Source organism: Eublepharis macularius, chromosome 10, assembly GCF_028583425.1.
Source record: "Eublepharis macularius isolate TG4126 chromosome 10, MPM_Emac_v1.0, whole genome shotgun sequence".
In the NCBI taxonomy this organism is placed as follows: domain Eukaryota; kingdom Metazoa; phylum Chordata; class Lepidosauria; order Squamata; family Eublepharidae; genus Eublepharis; species Eublepharis macularius.
Genome location: NC_072799.1, coordinates 42738025 through 42757203, shown reverse-complemented (window position 1 = coordinate 42757203; position 19179 = coordinate 42738025). Strand labels below are relative to the sequence as shown.

General features: G+C 37.8%; 1 protein-coding gene across 2 annotated transcripts in view; it reads right to left on the bottom strand.

The window, feature by feature from the left end:
• The window catches only part of INTU (inturned planar cell polarity protein), a 61452-nt gene that overhangs the window by 442 nt on the left and 41831 nt on the right, over positions 1-19179 (bottom strand). The window contains exons 10-16 of one of the 2 annotated variants that reach the window (XM_054990496.1): positions 17701-17763; positions 16790-17008; positions 15201-15656; positions 14123-14220; positions 12324-12513; positions 11231-11385; positions 1294-1421 (exon numbers count right to left, since the gene is read on the bottom strand). In XM_054990496.1, the coding sequence (XP_054846471.1) occupies positions 1343-1421; positions 11231-11385; positions 12324-12513; positions 14123-14220; positions 15201-15656; positions 16790-17008; positions 17701-17763 (1260 nt within the window). In that variant the 3' untranslated portion in view covers positions 1294-1342. Of the gene's footprint in view, positions 1-1293; positions 1422-10026; positions 10848-11230; positions 11386-12323; positions 12514-14122; positions 14221-15200; positions 15657-16789; positions 17009-17700; positions 17764-19179 lie in introns of those variants that run through there. The other variant, XM_054990495.1, reaches the window with a different exon arrangement.

Sequence of the window (19179 nt, the reverse complement as noted above, 5' to 3'; positions counted from 1 at the left end):
TTACAAGCAAAAATAAAGCCAATTCAAATCAGAGCCACATGGAGAGGGAACAATGTTTTAACCTTTCCACTCTGCCTGGCTGTTTCCACACTACTCACCTTCTTCTGGAACAGGGCGCGACGTCACGAAAAAAGCGCGGAAGATAGCATCTTCTCACGCGAGTTTTGCGCGATGTCACGCAAAACTCACGTGAGAAGACGCTATCTTCTGTTTTTTTTTTGTGACGTTGTGCCCCGTTCCGGAAGAAGGTGAGTAGTGTGGAAACGGCCATGTTTTCATTTCTATCCCACTTTTGCTCCTAGGAACTCAAAGTGACATTCATGAGTCTTCCTTCCCCATTTAAGGCTCACAACAATCCTGTGAAGTAGGTTAGACCGAGTGACCAGCCCAAGGTATTCCAGCAAGCTTTAGGAACCTAGATCTCCCAGATTCTACCCCAATACCCTAATCACTACACCACACTGTTTCTCCACTCATAATCAGCCTTGCTGTGATGTTATTCACTCTATAAAGGAAAGGAAGATGATACTCACCTGTTTTGTTTGTTATACTCCTTAACAGTATAGGGTATACACATCAGTTTTAATTAGCAAAAACTTTTGTTTTGGGGTGGTGGTGGAAGGGCTCCACTCTGTCCTTCCCACACTGACCCAATTTGAATCAGGAAATCATTCAGGGCTGTAGATAGGCTGGGGGAAGTTGGCACAGCACCCTATTTAGAGCATCAATTCATTCTGATTGCTCCCTACCCCCATGCCATTTTATTTGTTGGTTTAAACATTTATAGATAGAGAAGGAATTGGTGACACAACTGTTAGAAGCTTTGGGTCTGTTATCATAAAACCACTTCCAGATCAGCCACAGCACTGGGGAACCTTCTGTATCCCTCTGGAGAACTACCTGCATCAGTGAAATGCTGAAGTTGGATTGCTCCATTTAATAAGCAGGATCAATTTTTTTAATTTATTCATTTTGGTTTAACAGACTCAACCAGGAAAATTAGCTAAGAATAAAAAAAATTGAACTCGTTTAGAAAAAAAATCCTATACGTTGGTAAAAATTTCAGAGACATTACACACATTAACAGTACTTGGTTAAAATTAAATTAGTCTTCCAGATGCTGTACATTTTTATGCAAAAGTGCATGCCTCATTTATATGCTGCCTAATGAAATGTATCAATAAGATATGTCAATAATACAACTCTGCATGATCAAAGAAAGCAGAAGTTTAGGGAGGACTACTTGTGAAGTTTTTTCTTAAGTTATCAAATATTGCAACACACAAATATTACCTGTTTATCTTTATCCACACCAGCCATGAAAATCTGTTTGTATTTGTCCTTAAAAGCAAAGTTTAGGGCCTGTGTAGGGAAATATCGGATAACATTGGCAAGATTGCCACGCCAGAAGCTGACAAATCCTACAGACAGATTAAAAAAATGCAGAGTTTGTGTTATCTTAAATGCTATATATTACAGGGAAACATAGTTATTATTTCAATTTGTTGAAGAACTAGATCTCGTCCTGATTTTTTTCTGATAGCTGAGTTCAGAACTATATATTATCTTCGTCAGATGCATCTGATGAAGAGAGCTGTGGCTCTCAAAAGCTTATGCTACAATAAAGTTGGTTAGTCCTACAGTGCAATCCTAAACAGAGTTACCCAAGTCTAAGCCCTTTGATTTCAATGGGCTTAGACTGGAGTAGTTCTGCATAGGATTGCACTGTTAAAGGTGCTACTGGACTCTTTTCTATTGTGTAAACATCTTTCTTTTGTAATACAGGACACGGTACCTGTGCTCTTTACGTGGGACCTTTTCATCACTAATGGTGCAGTTTTTTTTATCATTCTCCATGAAAATTGCAACAGTATCTGGAAATATGTCTTTACAAATTATTTAAGAAATACTAGTCTAAAACAGAATTTTGTTAAGGATCTCATAGCAATAAGAGAAAGGAATAAAATGATAGATTAAAAATGTGTAGCCCAATTCATAATTAAATTGTAATACCCCCTTGGGTGCTGGGTTAGAATCAATTCTGTGGGGCTGTATTGCAATTTTGGGTGGCCTGTGAAGCAAATCCAGGATTAGATCACCAGAGGCCAATCTTTGTACATATCCATTATTTATTTTATTTACTGTACTTCATTTATAACTTGCCTTCTCCCCAAAGTGGCTTACATTCTTATCTTCTCTAGTTTACCCTCACAACATCCCTGTGAGGTAGGTTAGCCTGAGAGAATGCGACTGGCCCAACATCACCTAGCAAGCTTCCATGGCAGATCCTAATCCAACACTCTTAACCAGTAGGCCACACTGGTTCACTTGACATATACTCTTCACGCAACTACTTTGCTTTGTGAATTGAGCCTTAAGTATTATTACCATGAATAAAAAGATCTTGGAGTCATAAGGGCTAGCTCTGAGGAGATAACAGCTGACTTGTGATAAATCCCCCATTAGGGACATTCTTTGAGAAAAGGGACAACAAATACAGAACAACACAATGGATCAGATCTAAAGTATTCTGCCCCGTCTCCATATTTCAGCCTTCTTAAAAGTTCTCTTGCAGATCATTGACATGCATGGGATACAGGATGGGAGACAGCACCCATAGATGAAAATACACACAAACTGGATACCTTCTCCTCTGTGAGTGGAAGCATCATCTATGAGAAGACCTTTGGTCCAAGCCAATATTCCTACAAAAATATGATCTTGACTGCTGAGGGTGTGGAAAGCCTTTAATAGGAGGGATACTAGAATTTTGTGTCTTTTGAGGTTAGGAAAGAGATGTCTAATTCAAACTATTTGATAGATGTACTGTATATATTTTTCCACACACTACACAATTATTTGTCTGTATAACTTTTCCAAAATCAGTAATGGCTGGTATAGAACAAATCCCTGGCCTAACTCATGGACAGTAAGGAAGCAACTATTGGCAGGAAGCTTAGACAATTCATTCTGGTGTGCTGAGTGCTAGTAATGCCAGAGAATGAGAATCAATAGTAGAAACAGATCACTGTGAGCTCACTGTGACATTAAAACAAACTATCTGCACTTTATTGCTGTCTAAGATACACCAGCAAAGGGGGTGCTAAGACCCTCTGAATAAAGAATGGTGGCCTAGGTTATTGACGTTGAAAGCATATATGCAGTTAGTTTTTAATGATCATAATCCTTACGTTAGACAAATCATTGTCCCTTTAGACGTGCTGATGATTAAGCTGTTAAGTACATGGAGTGTTAGTACCATGGTAAATGAAAACTGAAAAGGGACTATTTTGCAGAAAAGATAGCAGAGAGGTTATACGAGAAAAATTGTCTGAAGGAAAAGTAGGCTTTGAGGAAAGATTAGAAAGAGAAGGAAAGAGTGAAGGAGACAAGCAGCAATTGTAGTTCAGAGAGTGGCAGCTGTAAATGGCAGCATGAGATAATATGTAAAGTTGAATGAAGAGTCAACTAGATATCTTGGAGCCCTCACAAACTAAAGCTCCCTTAATAGGTATATAACAAAAACTGAAAGATAGTACAAGAGGAAGGTCTGAAAGGAAGAGTTTATTGGAAAGAAAAAGTAAGCAAGAACCATTGGAACAATGAGAGAATCTTAATATAGTCAATGAGTCAACATTATCATTTTATAAGACAGGCTGAATTTAGAATGAATAGAGAAGAGACTGATGTGGGACAGGATGAGACAATATCCAGTGCAAAAAGTTGTTAATGCATGAAACATCTTTTTTTCTATGGGAACAGAGAAGAAAAAAAACAATTCTAGTTAGTGAACAACGTAAGTGAAAGGCATCCTTCCAGCAGGTGATGGAAGACAAGTAAGTATATTTATTTGTACTGATATTTTATTAAAAGTATACACTATGATACTATAGAACATAACATTTGAGCAATCCATAATTTATTATGTCATTCAAGTTAAACAACAAAGAATCTTGTGGCACCATCAAGTCTAAACATATTTATTGTGTCATTAGTTTGCATGAGTCACTGCCCATTTTGTCAGATGCCACAATACATTTGTTAGCTTTTTAGGGTTGCCAACAGCCTGAAGAAAAATTGTACTGTCCCTTTAGTAGAGGCTTAAAGGCAGCTAAACCTTATCTTGACATGAAGGTAAATAACATCACCTGGTAAATAGCATCGCATTAACCCTCTACTGAAGGGACAGGACATTTTTTATTCCAGGCAGTTTATTCCAGCCACAGATTTTGCTGTTTTGGTCACAAAAGAAAGAAATGGCTACACATTTTGAAATCCAGTGTACATATTTTTAAATAAACCACTAGAACTATAGCTGTTATTCAATTACCAAATGTGGTGGTCTTCAATTAGTATTTTACACAAGAAAATTCCTTTCAGGAAAAACATTCTGTCATGTAAAATACCCCAGAAGAGAACCAAATGTTTCAGGTTATATGCATAAGGGGTTCACAGTATAAAAATGGTCAAAATTAAATCACCTAATTGCCATAATACCATGAACTGGCTCTGCTGGTTAGAGAAGTAGGTAGGTCAAAGTTATCACTGCATTCATGTTTTAATCCATAGCTGCTGCTGTCTATTCTATATACATGCAGCATGTGCCCATAAATGCTAATTGAGTAGTTGGTTCCACTGAGGTTACTCCCAATTACATGTGCATAGGATTGTAGCTTTATTAGCTGAAAGGCAGGAAGGTGAAGAAGAGAGAGAATTTGCTTAGTGACTACATTGCCCCTTAGAGGGAGAAAGCATGAAGGTGCAGGGGGAATTTCTGCTTACTGTATGCATTTAATTTTACTTGAAACAGGAAAGAGGAAATATTAAGAAAGATGTCTTACAGCTGACAAATTTACACGAGTGGAATAACTGATATGGCATGAGTTAGCACAGGAAAGGAGGGTATACCTACATACTCTGAACTCTTTATCTGGAAGTTGTAAAGAGGGACAAATGGGAATTATCACATGGGGGAATCATGACACCGTGTTTGTTAAGAACGGCACTAGCCTTTTTAAAAGAAGAAAGGGGTGGCAAACTGCAATATTGTTTGGGAGTGGAAATAACATATGTGCAATGTATTCTTGAACAGATTTCTTACTAACGCTCACAATATCCTTGCTTCACAGGCCAATATTATTCCCATATTGCTGATGTGGGGCTGAGACAAAAAAGACTTACCTAAATCTAACTACTCGTTCCTGGAAGTTAAATGGCTTAAACAATCTCTACAACCCCAAATCTCAAAGGGAGCCTGACTTTCAAGGAGGACATACCTTGCTCCCTAGGGATGCGCACAAAGCAGTCTATCATGCCTTTGTATTGCTGGTCAGCACGGATCTGTTTCGATGAGGCCTGGACCTGCAGCAACAATTTCACACGCTCAATGGGTGCTACTGTTGTCTTGGAAACCGCAGCAGCCACCCCCCCTGCCATGAGGTCCTTTCCAAAAGAGATGGGATCAAAAATTTGTGACCCCTCTGCAGCGGCCTGCATGTTGTCAATTGCTTAATCACAGAGCCTTTGGTGGAACTAGAACCTCCTAGCAGCATCACCCAGCACCAGGCAACACTTGTTCTAACTGCCACTGCTCTGAAGGAACTAGTGAGTCCCCCCTCCCTTCACAAAGAAGCCACATGCCTTCTCAGCCACATGACCTACCAGTGCCCAATCACAGGAGTTTCTCTGGCCATCCCTTTTCAAAGAAAGTTCTGGGACCTCTGGGTGAGGGAGGGAAATGGTGCCAACGCCACTGCTAGTTAAGGCCCAGAAATGAGCAACTACAAACCGGAGTGAGATCTCTCTGGGCATGGAACAGTGATGGGCACTACCAAGCACAGCTGCCTAATAAAGAAAAAGATGCTCAAAATTTATCTGACTGTCATACCTTATGGAAAAATACAACTTTGCTAGTGTATTATAGAAGAGATTATACATTTAAGTCGTAGGAGGAAAGCATTTTAGGACTATCTTTGAGGCAGCTTGATTATCTAGGGCCTAGCATAATTATCATGGTTGCTCTTCTTCTTTCATGGAAGAAACATTTAGCAATGGCATAGTTTTTTCAATATTACTCAGTGTACCAAAAAAGAGAGAGTAGGTAGCTGTGTCGGCCCATAAGGAAAAATTCCAAAAGTTAGAATAGATTAATTGGTTAATGCTTTTATTAGGACCAGCTGAAAAGTTACAAAGCATAAGCAAGCTTTCAGATTTATAAACATTCAAAATCAGGTTGGGTGTTAGTAAAAAAGAAAACAGGAACGCAAGGGAGGGAAAAAGCCCAGTTCTCTAAAGCTAAACTTTTAATACCGTGGAATAATAGTGAATTGCATGTTTTAAACATGCAAAGCCATTTTGATTCCCTAAGAACAATGTTTCAATGTGGCTGGATTTTCAGAACTCATTTGTGAACTAGATGTTAAAAATTAGTGCAAAATTTAGTAGCAATTCTTGCAATGAGATTGCAAGAGAACTTAGAAAAGCAGAATGTCTCCAGCTTAAGTCAAGCAAAAAAGCTTGCACAACAAATGCAATGGGCTGCTGCTGAACTGCTTCTCCCTCTTTCTCCAATACAGGCAATGAAATGTATTTATTTATTTATTTGATTTTTAGTCCGCCCTCCCTGCCGAGCAGGCTCAGGGTGGAGCACAACATTTTAATTTATATAAAAACACATAAAAGCAGATAAAACATTATAATAAAATGTAAAACACTACATACAATAAAAAACTCAGATGGCAATGGCAGTTACTTCATTTCAGACAGGGCCCATATATCCATATCTATAGATATATATAAGGCATGCATTAAAATTAAGTATGAATACATTGTGGGAGGAATATGGTTTGATACCCTTGTTACTATGCCAATACAGATGATTACAGAGGCAGGAGAACTGAACTTGGGGATCTGATATAGTCCTTTCACTCCCTGCAAGGTATCAAAATAATATTTCCACAAATGATATTACTGCTGTTTCTTGCAATGTGTTGTGACATATTCCAAGGCCGGTCCTCCTCACAAAAGAAACTGTAATAATTGCTTAAGATCAAATTAATCTAATGAACTTCAGTTACACAGCTTTTATCCTCCGTTGAAGAGTCTCCCTTTCCTGTAACATCAAAAGCATCTTTATCCATTACACCATTTATCCTCTGACACTTACATGTTAGGTCCAGTTGAAGAAACTAATATAAATCATACTTGGGCATGTTGGTGGTGGAGAGCCCTCAAGTCAGAGTTGACTTATGGCGACCCCTGGTGGGGTTTTCATGGCAAGAGACTTATAAAGGTGGTTTGTCATCACCTACACTAGTGGCCAAAATTGGGGAAACCTTTTGGAAAAAGTGCATTTTTGAGGTTTGATGGCTCGTAACACTACTTTTTTTGGAATAATACCATAAAATTATATATCAATGGAAAGATAATTTAATCAAGAATGTAACGCAACAAAGTTTGTTCAATTATCTGTATTCTACCAAATGTTATAGCCAAATAACCAGGAAAAGGAAGCACAACTTGCTTAGGTTGATATGAAGTAGTTTTCCTTCATTTGAATGTAGCCAATGAGCATGAGTCTTTAGAGAGCCAATCAGGTGTCATCTTGTTTTGGCGATGAGCCAATCAGGTCACAGTAGGATTCAGCTATTGATGTCATGTATTGGAGCTGAGAGGAGGTAATTTGTCAGTGTGTTATATGATTGCTATCAAGTTGGTTGGTTTGGTTTGTGTTCTTTCATTTAGTGAGCTTGTAAAACATAATAAAATTAAAGAAATGGCACAAAGAGTTGACTGGTCATCCAGAAAGTGATGTAAAATAGTACTATTAAGTGAACAAGGCTACAGTTATGAAGAAATTAGAAGAAAAATTGGTGGAAACTTAATCAAAGGTGGCATTTCTAAATTTTTGAAGAGGTATAAGGCAACTCAGTCACTACAAAACCAGACTGGTAAAGGCAGGAAAAGGTGCACACAAGCAAGGGATGATAGAAGAATTGAGAGAATGATCTTAGGTGACAGAAGAAAATCATACAGAACAAAATGGCGCAATCATACAGAACAAAAATCATACAGAACAAAATGGCACAATTCAATGTGAAGTTGTGTACAAGGACTGTTCGGCGCAGACTGGAGGAATTTGGTCTTAATGCTAGAATTCCACAAAAAAAAACATCGTAATCTCTCAAACAAAGGTTGAAAAGATTAAACTGGGCTAAAACCCATGTTAACTGAACAGCGGAACAATGGGACAGTGTTATTTGGAGTGATGAGACCAAAATATCCCTGTTTGGTAGTGATGGCATAAAATACGTGAGAAGAAGAATCGGAGATTTGCATCCTGATTGCATTACACCTACCGTGAAACACCCAGTTAGTGTTATGATATGGGGTTGTATGACATCAAAAGGTGTGGGTAGAATTTGCGTGATAAATGGCAATATAAATGCCCAAAAATACATAAATGAAATACTTGAGCCCAAACTGAAGCCTTCCACACGTGATCTTTTCCAAGATAATGAAGCATTTATATTTCAATAAGATTCAGCTCCATGTCATGTTGCTGCTGTGTGCAAAAAGTGGTTTCAAGATAATCATATTCCACTGTTGGAATAGCCTGGGAATAGCCCAGACCTTAACCCCATCGAAAATCTATGGAGCCGACTAAAGTAACTGGTTCGTGAGAAGCAATCCAGCAATAAACCGCAATTAATAGAAGCAATAACTCAATTGTGGTTTCACATTATAACAGCTGCAGAACTAAAAAACTTGGTTCACTCCATGGGAAGGCGTTGTAAGGCCGTAATTAAAGCAAAAGGTTACCCAACTAAGTATTAACTGACATGGTGAGAATTGTTGTATAACTTTTTTCTATGTGTTTCAATTTTCTTCTTTATAACTACTGTTCTAAAAAAAATTCCTTCATAAAAGTTATTGCATTACATTCTTGATTAAATTATCTTTCCATTGATATATAATTTTATGGTATTACTCCAAAAAAAAGTGGTGTTATGAGCCATCAAACCTCAAAAATGCGTTTTTTCCAAAAGGTTTCCACAATGTTGGCCACTAGTGTACCTCTGCAACCCTAGTTTTCTTCATTAGAGGTCTCCCATCCAATTACTAACCAAGGCTGGCCTTGCTTAGCTTCTGAGATCTGATGAGATCAGGCTCACTTAGGCTATCCAGGTGAGGGGAACTGGACATGTTACATTTTAGTTTGTAATAAAGACCAAGCTGAAATTTGAGGAGCTGGAAGACTAGGTATAAAAACTAAAACCATCAAATAAAATTGAAGTTAGATGTGGCTTTAAAGCTTAGTGGAGCAATTTCCTCATTAATGATTTCCTCTGAAGCTTTTGCTAAAGATGTATTAGACATTTGGACCCCGAATATCAGTTTCCTCAAACACTACAGTGCTCTTCTGTTCATAGAAATACCTTTCATTCACTAAAGAGCACCTTTGAATCCAACTTCAGTTTCCCAAGTAAGCAATATGTGATGTGACATTCTTCATCAGCACTAGATTTCACATAAACTTGGTTATCTAAAAGCTTTTGATGCTCTCTTGTATACCTATAGTAGGTATCTTATTATACTTATTTCCAGTGAACCAAGGGAACTTCCCACACACTATGTGTTGTAAATATGCTTTCTAATACAGCTTTGGGTTCAGTAACTGGCGGCTCTAGCTCATCTTGTGTCAGATAAGAGAAGTCTTGTGCCTGAGATTTTGAAAAACCACAACCTGTCAAGGTGTGACAACACTGGTCTCCGTGGACTATGTCAATACAAAATAGATCTCTAATGAAAATTTAATGTCAAACAGTGACTTATGAATTCAAGACATGGAAGACTTGAACATTTTGCTTAAACTTCTCTAATTACTAGGCAGATAACGAATATGTCCCATGATAAAAAACCTTGATAGTTTCCTCAAAATGAAAGCATACAAAAATACAACAGGCACATTGCCCTTTTGCAAATATATATATATCTTTATTGTAAAAATCTTTTAAAAATATGCAGTTTTCAGAATCAAATTGATAAACATCCCCATGCTTGTATACCACACAGCATTTGAAAAAGATCAATTTTACTTTCTAACAACATTTATTTATTTCATTATACACAATATCTTTTTTGTTATTACCAATAGTAGAATAACTCTTTAATGCAAGGTAGTTTCCCCCCCTTTTCACTCTGTTAAGTCAGAGTGCTTCCCCCTGAACTGTATTGCCAGAATTCCAATACGTCAGAGTGCCTTGTACACAACATAATCTATTCAGTCTTACAATATACTTCCTTGATTGAAGTCCAGGAAATTTTACAGTTGGGTTTTCTGTGATGGTCAGTCCTCAAACTTCTTTTTGAACTTGGCAGAAAGTTTAAACTTGCAAGATCTCAAGGGCACTTCCCAAGAGGGAAATTTGAAAACATATACAGGAATGCATATGGGTAACCAATATCCACTATTCTTGAAATCAACCCTCATGTGTAAAATTTTGTCATTTTGTAGTTAAGATACAATTCAAGATAAATAACTTTCACTTAAATTTTTAAAAAGTATTTTGAGAAGACTGTTGATGATATCCAAGTGTCAGTGTGAACATCTGAAAAGATTTTCCATCAAGGAAGCTATTTCAGAGAAGCTCTTCAAAAAGCAAGCACCCAGCAAACTTCCATAATTTAACTTCTATCTGTGCACTGCTTATGACAGCTGTATAGATAAAAACTATTACAGAGCTAAGCCAAAGGATAGTTTAAAAGCCAGCTCAACAGCAACCTCTGCAACTGAGTCATGAAAACAGACATAAAACTCCCGTGGCTTTGGATCTAGGAAGAGTCTCCTGCACAAAAACAAAGTTCAGCGTCAGAACAAGGTCTCGAGACTGTTATAAAAACAGTCTGTTTTTGTAAGGTTTTAATAAAAAAAACTAAAAATGGAATAACTAGACATCAGAACACCCATGGCAAAACTCCAGAGCACCACTTCAGATAATATTCTTTGCTAAGTAAACACATCAGCTGAATTCAGCCTTTGCTACATTTTCAATACATGCTATATAAAAATTATCCTAGAATAGAACGCTACGTAGGGAAAAGAGACTAATTTTCCACATGAGCATTATGTATGTTGATTTACAAAGTTTGGACCAAAGAGAAATTTGAGGATTTGGCAGCATTAGAAAAGTCTACAGGAAAACCACTAGGTGTATTAGAGCTCACTTACCCTACAACCCAGTACATTATCGGTGGTGGTGGTTTCTTTTGGTCAATCCACGTGTCAGGTGAACATTCAAACAATACTCCATGTTCTCTTACTTGATGTAGTCCAGAATTTGCTTTTTTGGATTCCAAACTTCTAATGCTTGCAGTCTTTTTATTCTGTAATGATATTGACAAAACAGGTGGTTAATGAAGAAGAAACAGGAATATTGCCATTGCTGAGTTTGAGAAGCTATAACCAGCAAATATTACATTCTGAAATGTATACTGAAAAGGTACATTCTAATATGTGAAAATGTCTCTTGACAGTCTACTCTGCTGCACTGCGTTTTTTTTTTAATTAGACTCAGATGTATAATATCTCTTTAGTGATTTCCCCTCTTACTTGGATGTTTGCTCCCAGAGTTTGCTACAGCTGTAAGTACAATGCTAGGCATAACACCAAAGCTGAAGAGAGACAAATGATGAAAAACTTTCAGAATATCCTTCTCAGCTAGAGTTTCTTACTAAAATCAACTGCTGATGTACTTTGCTTGAACCATGCTTTGCTTACTTTATTCAGATCTTGATATATATCAAAAGCTAGAATGTGTTATTTCAAAATATTACATAAGGACAGGCACTTTTAAAAATATTTCCATGTGAGTCATATTTGAAGGAGACAGAAGTACATATAAACAGATTTCTCGTACAATGTACTAGTTGTTGTGCCGCAGTGCTTCTGGCTAAAGACAGAGGGGGTTATTCTATGCATTGAGACAACACAGAACGAAAGCTCTCTGCAAAAACTGTCATGGAAACCAAGAAGTAATCAGTAAGCATTTTGCCAAAGTAATACAAATATTATTTAAAGCCTGTTATATAAAGTCCAAGCTTTACTGCTCCTGAGGAGTGCTGTCAGCTTCCATTTTAAAAAACGAATTAACCATCACCATATACAGAAACTATTTCAAATTTCAGCTATGCAAAGAGTCTACAGTATCCCTGCTATCTTAAACTTATGAGTTAAATTTATTATGTGGGTATTTATGCCTGCTTCAAAAGAGAAAAGACTAGAAAAATCCCCCTCTCAAGCCATTAAAGATAATGATTTATACTTCTCTCAGCATGGTCTGCTGAAAAATGGAACGGATGGAAAGACAACAGCGATGGAAGTTCTTGATTAACTGGGGATGGATAGTTCCACTGAGCTGTGCTACTTCGGTATGTGTTGGAGTGATAAAAATTCCATGCATGGTTTCTAGAGAAATATAGTGGAACAGGGTATTCTCAGGACCAGAGGTCAACCTTCAGGAGCAAAAGAAAGAAATTCTTTGAATACGGACTCTAAACCTATATAAAATTCACCCCCATTTTGCAAATCAAACCACCACATATACTGAAAAAGAAATTACAAGGGCTTGTCTTATCTGTATACATGTTAATATGGAACAGAGACAGTTCTTTGCTGAAGAAGCCATGGGACATAGCAAGTCCATAAAATGAACACATACAGACAGCCTAACAATACTTGCCAGATAATCTAGCCCACCAAGTCCAAACATCTATATATTTCTATGAAATATATTCATATCTAAAGTGGCCATCAGAGAAGCTGTTCCTTTATTTGGAAGGCTAATACAGGCAGACGGGGGCTTAATGACATGTGTGGCATGACTAAGTTAGTAACACTAATTTGGAGTCAAGAACACTAATTTGGAGTCAGGTTCCACTGGAATCAATAAGGCTTTCTTCCCAAACATTAGTTAGGAAGAATAAGATACACATTTGGTGCTAAACTGTAAAAAAAAGAGCATGTTAATAAATCAGAAACAGATTCCTTAAAAACAAACATCCACCCACACGATTCAACATACAATAATGAAATATGGGAATGGTCAATTCTATGCATACTGGAATGCATGACAGCATGCTGAAATAAGGAATTGTTACAGAATTATGTAAAAATTCCTGTTGCACCATAAAGGCTGACAATGCCTCTCTCAGCTATGTTGCTTAGCTGAAGTTAATTTCAAAGTATTCTTGTGTCTGGAGAGGAGTTGCAAATGCAATGGGGGGTGGGAAACACAGGAACTGGTTGAAAAAGGCCACAACTTTACTGCTCACAGCTTCCATGCATTTGGCCTAGCACAGGTAGGGACAACCTGATGGAAATTCATACAACGGAAAAGTCCAGCCCAGATGCTGGATAACCTAGGAAGAAAGAATGTCTCAAGAAGACACAAACCTGTTCATGCTACCCGCCACCACCGACATGGACTGAGCCCACACCCTTGAGGGATCTTAGAGGGTATTAAAGATTCAGGTTTAATTAATAGTTAATGGAGTAAATGCTTTCACAAAATTAAGTCCAAAGGTATTTCTGATCCCCATTTGCCTCGAATAAGGTCCCTGCCCTGTCTCAAGCACTAAGTGTGGCACTGAGAACAAAAAGAACAAATTCCTTCAAACAATGTTTGGACACCAATTAGAAAAAAGAAAGTGAAAACACAAACTCCCACAAGTATCTTTGGGAACTTAGAAACATGTCCTCCTGGTGTTGTTAACCGGCAGCCAACAAAAGCCAGCAAACAAGATTCACAGTCCAAAGTTATTTGGTAGTTAGGAAAATGTTTGCTGGCCCTTCATTTGAACTGGGTTCTTAATCAGCTTTCACTGGAGTATGAAGAGAAGTCTCCAGTCTGACCTGCCCCACTCCCCGGCCAATCAGTATGGAGCAGACAATAAAAAACTGGGTTTCTTTAGCTGGCAAGGGGGCCAGTGACACAGGACAAAGGTTGCAGTGTGGTGGGGAATCAGGCAAGATTATTCCTCCTCTCTCATGTAGCCATGTAACAGCAGGTAGGATCCAACCCAAAGTACCACCATCACCAGTAACAAAATAAACACTTCTTACTTCATAACATTGTATAATTCGGATTCCATATCTGACGGGTTCTTTTTCAGGCTTCCTAAATTAAATGGACCTGGAAGAATATTTTTCTTTTTGGTGATCTGAAAAGCAAGCAGAATAACTTCCGTTAAAGTACAAGCAATTAAAGATTCAGGTTTAATTAATAGTTAATGGAGTAATTGCTTTCACAAAATTAAGTTGGTTTAGCAATTTGCACGCTTTGTGAATACGCACTCAGCTGTAACATTTAAATGACATGCAACATCATTTTTTGAAAGTTTCTAGATTTCCTTTTTTAATTTGTTTTTTAGAACCCAAAGGCACAGTTTTTACTACAAATCAGTTTGCACAGTTTAAACCAACAGGATATCGACTTCATCATAAAACCAAATACTGTACTTTGAATACAGTTTGTTAGTTAATTTTTGCATGCTTTACAGAAAAATCTTAAATGGAGCTACACTCTCCTAACCTCATTGACTTAAGTCATCTTAGAAGGGTGTAACTCTGCTTAGGAGTGCACCATTAGTACAGCAGCTCAGCATGGAAACAGAGGTGTTGCCAAGTTTGGATTTCTCAACAGGTTTTCTTGGCTGAACAGCAGAGAAAAATCTTTGCAGGGAAGGTTATGAAGGAGGTGTTCTGAAAGGCACGTGGTGAGAACAGCAGCTCAGCTGAAGACTCCTTAACTCCTGGAGGAGACCAGAATAATGCCCTGGCCTCATCTCAATACTAGTAGCAACTCTCAGTACTGGCAACAGATTATACAACTATCACAAAAACCTTCCAATCAGAATGTATCCCCCATCTCCATCCTGCAAAGCCATTTTTGGTTGAAAATATGAGAAGCAATCCTAAGCAGGTCTACTCAGAAGTATGTCCCACTATATTCCATGGGGCTTACTCTCAGGAAAGTGTTTTCAGGCTTGCAACCATAGAAAGGGAACAGGACTAGGAAGGTGTAATGTGGGCATGCGCTGTTCCTTTCCTTCTCCTCCTCAGGAACTGCTGCAACTCACTTAAGCATTTTGCCAGCCTCCCAGGGAAAGAGGTTTAGTGGGTTATTTAAAATCAACAGTACCTTAAAAAGACTACTGCTTCTGTCAAATCCACCTGGACTTTTTGACTGAGCAGCATACGGATTAACATTCCCTCTTCCTCCTTCAGGATTATCATCAACATTGTCAGACCTTCCACTACCCCATAAGGGACTAGTTTTATGTGTTCTTAAGGTAGAATCACCAAAAACCATTTTTTTGCTTGCTGGCGAAATCCTAGAATTTGAAGTATTTTGCAGTTTGCTGAAGAGAGGTAAGGCGGCTAGACTGTCACGTGATGAGGGGAGGAACCAGTCCACGCAGGACACCAGTGGAGCAGAAGGCGATTCTAATCTCTCATCTATGCTGAGATCTATTCCGTCCAGTTGAAGGATTGTTGCTTTCACTTGATCCACATAGATGCAATCGGGCCCTGGATTTCCAATAGCTTTAGAAGAACAGCCTCCTGCTTCCAACAAGACACTCAGCACAAAGTGCTTCTGCAAGAAAAAGGAGTTAAGGGAGAATAAAATGCATATATTTATAATACTGATGTGCTGCCTCTCTAGAGACTTGCTCGAGGTGGCTCACAAAATAAAGTTGTACAATAAAATCTTATAAATCTAGGGTTGCCAAGTCCCTACACCTTCCGGGTTGGAGTGGGAGGGACACAGCACTTAGCAGGAGGATGATCCTTGCACATGCATTCCTGGTGCTGATGCTATGATGTCACTTCAGGAAGTGACGTAGTCACGCCCCACCAGGTGTGCACCCATTGCACACTTGCCTGCTGGCAGTGGCGATCGCTGGGTGGTTTGCCACCTCCCGACGATTGCCAGCGATTGGCGGGCAATGGAGCAAACCACTGGGGAACCCACAGCATAAAAACAAGACACAAAACCAGAAATAAAAATGTAAAAACAACCATGACATAAAAACCACATAAAACAACATTCAGCTTGGTATCTAAAAGAGCAGTGAGATAGGCACCAGGCAAGCCTCAATGGGGAGGGAAGTGTAATGAGTGTATTTATTATGATAATTTCCATTGGCTGATCCTGTAGGGCTGAACAGTCATACAAGAAATTATTTTAGACCTAACCATGCCCAAAGATTGAAATCTAGTAGGTATTTGATTAACACAACTCTCAGTAAGTGACTTCCTATTTTATGCTTAAGAGGAAAAAAGTACCATTCAAGTACGTGGGCCATAACTGAGGTTTTAAACTTACACTACTTTCAAATATGTTAAAACTATTCTTCCTGTTATGCCTTGATACAAGATTTCCACTATATATCCACACATTTTAAGTCTCCTGTGCCTGCCAAAATTTAAATCGCTCTACAGCTCAAATTATCTCAGGTGACCATAACTGTAATGTACAGTTTGCATTCACAGCTGTGTGAAATGTAAGAATAAGAGCGCTTTTATTTTGCAGACTGCCATCAGAAAAGGAGAATACTTATCATCTACGGGAGATGTTATAGATGGTTTTTAGGTAACAAAATACAGTTCTAGCAGCATGTCCCTTCCACTAACTAAGTAACTTTAGACTATCCTTATTACAGTGTGTGTTCTATCAGTCTTAGCAATATAGAAAACAAAGATATAAACCGTCAAAAAAAATCTTACCAAGCCAACCATGAGCAAAAAGTATCTTGCTTTGGGTTCTCTGTATCCGTCATATGAAGTTTTACATGACTGAAGATGATGCTGAGGAAACACTTCTCTCCATATTACTAACTGGCCAATTCGTTGCTCTGCTGCCAAGGGTAAGAGGCAATAATGCCTGCTATATAAAGCAATATCAGTAAGGTCCTCCTTTGGCAAGTGATTACTGATCAAATAGCCCTGAATCAAAAGCAGATAGAACATGCAGAATAAAGAGATATTGTATACTACTCAGTACCTTTATTCTGACAACTTTTTCCTTGGTTCATGTTATATTTGTAGAAGAAATGAGAGTGGCCAAAGACTGTACTGTCACATTGCTAGGAATCATGCTGTGCATACATCAGATTCCTGAGAAACTGAACTTTCTTTTCCCTAACAAAGCAAACATCTAGCCTGCAAAGATGCATGTGAAAAAGGGGAACCTTTGCTATTTGGCAAAGTCTTAAGTGATTAGATGGGGGCTGGTGAACCAGTGCATTATTGTGCCTGACCGTAGTTAATTCTTCCCTTCTTCTATGAGCTTGGACAAATTCTCCCTTGTTCCTATCTTTTAGAAAGTATCCTGCATATTTCATCTTGCTATTACTATAATTTTCTATTAAGAAGGTATAAAACAAGACACTTACCATTTTTACCTATGACGAATAAGATTTTTTAAAGAAAAGCAAAATGTGTTATGGCCAAAGTAGATGTGGTTTTCCTTAATTTTTAAGAACTTCGAATTAGAATCATGCAGCAGCCTGACTTAAATGAGAGTAGTGACATAGGAAAACAATAGAAAAATAATCTTGATTGTTCTTAGGTCTATTGGCATTGGTATTTTGAGGTTACATTTTTTTAGCATCCCATGATGTTTTTAGATAAGTTACCTTATAGAAGAGGCATGAGCCCAAAATGGTGTACAGCCGTCTCATGTTATAGTAGTCTTCAGACTGTAAACAAAGCACAGTGAGGTCAGAGTTTCTGATTTTAGTTGATACACACAATGCAATTCAAGTGTAGCTGTAGAAAGCACAGTGTTACTCTTTGACTCCCCAGAATGCCTTTTTTATTTGACTAGCAGCTGTCATCGAGTGGAATGATGGTGATAAACACACGTTGCTGAACAGAAAGTCTGAAACTTCATCTTTAAGGTCAAAGATGCCACTGCATTGCAGGATGTTTTGCCGAACTGCATACTACTCGTAAAATAATGGAAAGTTTACATTAGTCTGTAAGCCCAGATAGCTCTTAAAATTAAGAATAGTTCTGCTTTTAAAGCTTGTAACCAGGGTGGATTTGATTTAAATCAAACTGATTTAAATCACGATTTAAATCACTAGTCATTAAGGCTTGATTTAAATCATAGTTTTCTACATAAAGACTAATTCTTGCTGGTATAACTTTAATATGCAAGTAGATGCCTGCCTTACCGATAGGTAAAGGAACTTCATTAAAGTATTCCCCAACTGGGTCTCTTTTACGGCCTGCTGCCATTATAGGTTTTTTCCTCCAAGGAAAGAATGTGATAAAACTCGGGTCATACACACAAAAGATCCAAAGACTTGTGCAGTATTGTGCTCAAAAAGTTTCACTTTCATTTTGTATTGCTTGCCCCTCCCTCCTCACACTTAGCTTCTTCTTGTGCAGATCTATTCCACTCCAAACAATCAGAAAAATATTGTTTCTATTCACTGAACTTCTTGAAACTTAGCACTGGAGGGGTTGATTCTATCTTCATAGGTTTGTAGAACAATAGGATTAAGGTCTTTTTCTCAACTCTGTTCATGTTATAACATTTTTGCTGTGAAGAAGAGGCATGTGATCTCTGCTGAGCTGACACAAATTCAGTTTTGAGAACTGCAAAACCAAGCATCTGTGATAATATCTTGTAGGCAGAGAAACTGCCCAATAATATTACAAAAACCTCTGGAAGAGCATGACATTGTGAATAGATTAATGGAATTTATTTACCAAAAAAAAACACAAAACCATATACAGTCTTATTCTACATAATTAAAAACTAATCTTTATTTCATGATGGAATAACCTTTGGATGGTAATATATTTTCCTCAAAAAGCATTTTATTTAAAAAAATCCGATTTAAATAAAAAAAATCCAATTTTTTTGATTTTTTTTAAAAAAATCATTGATTTTTATCCACTCTGCTTGTAACACTTTGCTAGTTTGAGTCTTCATCTTGCTAGCAAACAGCAAAATCATAACTTTTCAGGATTTATAATAGTGTAGAAACATGAGTCAAATTTACAATCAAAACCATAAAGAAATAGCTAGTGAAAGAGTGTGTTGTAAGTTCTGATTTTTTAAAATAAAACATCCCTATACCGTTAATTCGCTATTTACTAAG